The sequence below is a fragment of the Ovis canadensis genome, chromosome 18 (genome assembly GCF_042477335.2).
Source record: "Ovis canadensis isolate MfBH-ARS-UI-01 breed Bighorn chromosome 18, ARS-UI_OviCan_v2, whole genome shotgun sequence".
In the NCBI taxonomy this organism is placed as follows: domain Eukaryota; kingdom Metazoa; phylum Chordata; class Mammalia; order Artiodactyla; family Bovidae; genus Ovis; species Ovis canadensis.
The window spans coordinates 81,890,480-81,896,479 of NC_091262.1; the positions used below are offsets into that span (position 1 = coordinate 81,890,480).

The window sequence follows — 6,000 nt, forward strand, 5'->3', positions numbered from 1 at the left end:
AGTTCTCCATAAAAATGAAGACATCACCACAAAACCTATAGGGTGCAACTGCCCTTGTGCAGCCTGCCAGGATCCCCACCCACGGGATTCCCCGGGAAGAAGACTGGGGTGGGGTGCCATTTCTTCCTCCAGGGGATCTTCCTGACCCAGGGATCAAACCTGCATCTCCTGACTGGCAGGTGGGTTCTTTACCAATGAGCCACCAGGGGAGGCCCATAGGACACAGCGTTTTAGCACATAATGACAAACACCATTCATTGAGTGCTCATTACTACTAAATTAAATCGTAGCAAGTTAAACAGCTGGAAAACTTTACTGCTATACTTAATACTGTAGCCTTCAGAAGAGTTATTCCTAAAGATTGTTTTTAAGTTCAATAAAACTGTAATAATAAACCTTTCATATTTGCATCTTTGTGTGATCGAAGCTTTCCTTTTCCTTCTGTGAACTTTCTGGCACTCCAAAGGTTAGAAATAGTTTGATTATCTTAAATGGTAACAGTATCTTTGAATTTTTGTCTCAAAGAAACCAGAGTTTAAAAAAGAAAACAAAAAACATCTCCAGTCCTGAGTGTTTTGTTTACTGAGTTAGGCTATAACATAAAGCCGGTCAAAATGACTTAACTGGGTTTCTGGTGGTGCTAGTGGTAAAGAACCCACCTGCTGATGCAGGAGACACAAGAGACTCAAGTTTGATTCCTGGGTCAGGAAGATCCCCTGGAGAAGGAAATGGCAACCCTCTCCAGTATTCTTGCCTGGAGAATCCCATGGACAGAAAAGCCTGGAGCAGCCTGAAGGGCTACAGTTCAAGGAGTCACTAGAATTTTTTTTAAAAAACCTTCTCCAGTCCTTAGTGTTTTGTACAGGGAGTTAGGCTAGAAATTAAAGCCGATCAAATGACTAAATTATTAACAATACTAGTGAACATCCATTGAGCTTCTATCAGTTCTATCATACCAAAACACTTAGGCAGTCAATGCATTTACTAAAAGACTGCCAAAACTAGTGACAGGTTGTGTAAACCTCCGCTGCAGCCAATGAGAATATTACTGACCCTCATTAAAGTATCTGCCACATACCTACTATTAGACCAAGCACAAATACTTGGAAAAGACCAGGACCAATTCATTTTACAGGTGAGAAACGGAGGCTCAAAGAAATTTAAGTCCAAAGGTCGCAGAGTTACTTACAAGTGGGGACTAGAACCTTAGCCTCTCTGCTTCCAGTTCACTGTTTTGTCAATTACATGAAAGCTGATGGTTTCAAAAGGAATCTATTTCAGAACCTCAAAATGTCTTCTACATCATCAAAAGTGAATACCTGAAATAACTGAATGTTTGTTTAATGAGAGCTAAATATTGAGCACAAATTACTGTAACCCACAGCCCCTAGTGAATATGCTGAAAGAGCTCCTAGGACAGAAACAAGTGGAATCAACTACTCACACTGCATGGTGCCTACTGGAGGTAAGGAGTCCCACTGCTAACCTGACCGAAACACTACCACCAGAGCGCCTTTCTTACAGATAACACACACTTCAGAGCCACAGAACTTCCCTTACCCAAGTCAACAGTCCTCTGAAAGAGAAAAAAGTACCCTCAGCACCATGCTCCAGATACATTTCACCTGTGCACAAAAAGCTCCACAGCTGCAAAGTGTTCATTCTGTAGAAAAGAATGATGCTAATGATCAAGGCAGTTTTTCAGCCTTTTCATGCTCTGAACCAGGCTACTTTTATTAAAATCCTTATTTCTATCAAAGTTGTTTAGGTATGGCCTAAATGATTTCAGGTCCAGACGTTAGGGATCAGCCAACAAGTCATCTTTAAACTGTGGTCCTTTTTTCCCCCTGGGAAACTGTTTTAAAATGTCATCCATTGAAAAAAGGTGAATGACCACACATACTAGAATGCAATGATATTTTAATAACAGAAAATTCCAAAATATAACTTTGTTTAAAATTGACAGTTGTGAAACTTGATGTAACAAGCAAATTGAAGACTTCTACAAAGACCTTATTGTGTCAGATGAGAACATGGCAAGATACTCATTTCCAACAGCTGAGAGGTTGGCTGCTGCAGTAAATCATCTGATCAATTAAAAGTTATTACAGACACTACACACTAATTGCCAATTCTCAAATAAGTAAAATACCATACACTCTAAACCTGTGTTGTTCAAGATAGTAGCCACTAGCTACACGTGCTACCGAGCACTTGAAATGTCCTAGTCTGAACTGAGGTGTGCTATATACATAGAACTTCACTGGATTTACACTGGATTCACACTGATTTCAACATCTTAGTACCAAAAAAAAGTAAAGTATCACATGAGTAAATTTTTCATATTGATTATATGTTAGTCATAATATTTTTAATATATTGAGTTAATAAAATATTAAAAATAATACTAGTTGCTAGACAAACTGAACTGCATCTGTGTGGTTCATTACATTCCTACTGGGTAGTGCTTCTCTATAAACTGCAAAATATGATCTAATCTTCCTTCAATGATTTACGATGATGATGAACAACAAATATATAATAAAGAAAAATCTTATTTATATCTTGGGTGCACAGTTTAAGATTGTACCAAGTAAGAATGGCATGTCCTTGAAACGTCTATGAAATTTACAACCAACCCCAACTACATTTACAGAGGAAGGGCTCAATCTTAAAAGCCATACTCAGGGAGCGAGAAGGAAATACAAAAGAAAAGACCTTGAAAGTGGGACTAAGAGAAATACCATCTGTTTCTAGAAGGCATTTTAAAATAAAAGCAGCGTGTTTCAAATACTTGATAGGCCTGTTTTTCAATAACAGTATTTGATTATTATGAGTATCACAAAGAAACTTCCCAACTGCCAGCCAAGCAAACTCTGAAAAGGAAAACCTGGTAAGGTAAAGACTAGAAATGCTAATTATGTGGAGCAGAGAAATAAAACATCTGAATGTATCATATGGAAAATGCAAGCCAAATTCCTTAACAGAGTATTTAAAATGAAACATCATACAATGATGAAATCAGTCAAAACTTTATAGGCGTGCTTCAATATTACTATAGTATCAATTACAGGATTTAGCTAAAAGTGGTTTCAAAATTCCAAAACACCATAACGCCTTTTCCAAATCTAGCCAGTGAGAATTAGGGAGAGAACTATTTCCAAATCCCTTATCTTGCAGAGGTTAAAATTAGAAATTGACAATTCAGAGCCATACTAACTATAAAAAATATCTGCATGGCATTCTGTTTAACAAGGACTTCTGGACACATCATCCTTTTTGATCCTCAGGACAGCCCTCAGATATTGTTCTGTTTTTATCCCTACTTCAGAGGTAATTCCAGGCTTGGAGACCTTGACTTGTTCAAGGTCACATTGCTAAAAAGTAGCAGAACCAGTACTGGATTCTGGATCTTCTGATGCTGATCCAGTTCTTTCTTTACAAGACAATCACTCATTTAAAACCAAACATTTAGAAATACAAGCTCTGATGCCAAAGAAGGATCTAAGGATCAACTAGGTCAAATCTTAAGACTCTGCAAAGGCAATGCGTTGGAATTAGTTCAAAAAGGCCAGAAGAGATTACCAAGAGACAGGAAATGATTTGAAAGATCAGGGAGAAAAAAATGCTAATCTAAATGTCCTTGGGTGCAGCACGGTGGAATAATAGTATTCAAGCAGAAAATGCAGAGAAATGGTACTTTCCTTCTGAAATGGATTTTCAAATGTAGAAATTGTAGGCTAAATTGCTACTTTACTACAAATGCCTTTGAGAATTGTACTTAATATACAGGCACTCAGAAAACCAATACATCCAACTGGGTACCACCAGCCCTTCATTTTTTTCATAAATCAAGACATTTACTTCACAAAAAGCCAGAATAGAAAAATTATAATTCAGCACTCACGGCTCTTTAGATGACAGGTAAAGGAAAAGCTCCGCTAGGAGTCTGGCAATCTAACGAGCTCTGTCTGCTAGTAGAACGCACCCTTGAGGGCAGGACAAGGCGGCACCGCACCACAAACGAACCTGGCTCAACCTTCAAAACGGCGGCGACAGGCCAGATAACGCCAAAGGTACAACTCTCGAAGGGACGGTAAAAGGGAATGCCTAAAATGGCTCTCAAAATCCAGTCCCCAAGCAAATTCCTAAATACAACAGGATTTCAGATATCACGAAAAGGACTACGGAGAAATGTGGGTTTCCAGCGTGGGAACACCACACGGGGGCACCCACACGGCCGACTCCAAATACGACACCAGCAAATTTCAGGCGGGGTGGGGGGGACAGAGGCGCCGCGAGACCCTGCAACAGGGCGAGCGCTAAACGACACCCCGGCCTCCCCGCCCGACCCCCCGCCAGGTCGGACGGGGTGGGGAGGGGGCAACTGACCGGCTCCGATCCCACCTCCGGCTTCCCCTCCCGGGCAGCCCGGCCGCGGAGGCTCGGGAGGAAAGGGCCGCGCTGGGGGCCGAGCGGGCGCCGGCCAGGGACCCCCCCCGTCCCCGGACCCTCGACCACGGCGGCCCCCGCTCCTGGCCCCCGCGGCAACCCCCGGACCCCAGATCCCCGGACCCCCGGCCCAGCCCGCGCTGACAGCCGGCGCCGCCCCACCTGCCCACCCGCGGGGGGGGCGCCGAGACCGGGCGCGCCCGCCAGGCCACTTCCTTCCCCTCCCGCCCGGCCCGCCGAGCTCGCGCGGGCCCCCGGGGGCCGGGAGGCGCGGGAGGAAGGAGGTTTGGCCGGCCGCCCGCGGAGGAAGCCGCCGCCGCCGCCCGCACCCACCGGCATCATCGCGGCGCGGGTCCGCGGCGCCCTCGGCCGCCTGACAGGACGCTCGGCGCCGCGCCGTGCCCGCCGCTCCGGTCGCCCTCACAGGCCGCGCGCCCGCCGCCGCGCTCTCTGGCCTTCACGGGGAGGCGGCGGCTGCGGCGGGCTGCAGAGCCTGGCCGGCCCTGTCGCGGCCGCCGGCGTGCTGCGTCGCTGTGCTGGGACCAGCTGCCGCCGCCGCCGCCGCCGCCGCCTCCGGCCGCCCGCCTCCCGCCGCCTGCCCGCGGACTCCCCTCAGCGCCCGCAGGCCCCGCCCCCAGCGCGTCGCCCCTCACGGGGCCCGCCGCCCCCTCCGATTGGCCCGCCCGCGCCGGGGGCGGGGCATGCTCGCCCCGCCCCGCTCCGCCTCGCTCCCGAGCGCGGCCAGGTACGAGCGCGTCCGCGCTCCCGCGGGAGGCGGGGGGGCGCGCGCGCTGCGGAAGCCGGGCCGCTGCCCCGCCCCGCGGGCCGGCCTGTGGCTCCCTGGCGGTGCGCTGCCGCGGTCTCGGCTCCTCCGAGACCTCGGGCGTGGGGGAAACCGAGGCCCAAGGGAGGGAGGACCTGTCCGGGGCACCGCAGCGCGTCTCGGCGGGGCCACGGCTCTAACCCGGGCTCCGGGAGGCCCGGCGCGGGCGGGGCGCATACCGCGGCCACGGCGCGCGCGTGCCCCTGCGACCGCGGCCTGACCCCGGCCTCCCGGAACCCCGCGGGGCTGCAGGGCTCGGGCTGGAAGGGGGTGGGTGCGCCCCAGACCACGCGTGTGACCTGGCTCCGCAAGGCTCAGCACGGACCCACGAGCCGGCGTGGCGCTCGGGCCCTGGGCACCTGTTCCCCGCCACCACCACCTGCCCGCGGCTTCTGCGACCCTCCCGGGGCCCTTTCCCCAAGGCCAGCCGACCTTCCCGGGCACGTGGCGGCTCTTCAGCCTTGGCACTTCCTGCAGGCGGTACCCCTGGCCTAGGATGCCTGCAGCACCTGTGCCAGCATCCTTCAGAGGCACAGACGTCCCGGGCTGCACGCAGTCTTCCTCTCCAGGGTCCTCTTCTCTCCTTACAGCCCTGTCTCACCGGCACCCCGGTCTGAGCGCCTGAGTAACAGAGGCCAGGGCTGGGCTGGGGCTGAGCGGACCCTCACTGCCCAGTGAGTGCGCGTCCTTTCTGTGCCCGCCACACTGTGCCATTCACTTGAACC

At 50.4% G+C, this 6,000-nt stretch overlaps 1 protein-coding gene across 4 annotated transcripts in view; it reads right to left on the reverse strand.

The window, feature by feature from the left end:
• The window catches only part of PPP1R13B (protein phosphatase 1 regulatory subunit 13B), a 73,948-nt gene extending 68,866 nt beyond the window's left edge, over positions 1-5,082 (reverse strand). For 2 of the 4 annotated variants that reach the window (XM_069559900.1, XM_069559895.1), the window contains exon 1: positions 4,786-5,082. In XM_069559900.1, the coding sequence (XP_069416001.1) occupies positions 4,786-4,794 (9 nt within the window). In that variant the 5' untranslated portion in view covers positions 4,795-5,082. The remainder of the gene's footprint in view (positions 1-4,785) is intronic. The other 2 variants (XM_069559898.1, XM_069559902.1) reach the window with 2 other exon arrangements.
• Positions 5,083-6,000: the final 918 nt, after the last annotated feature.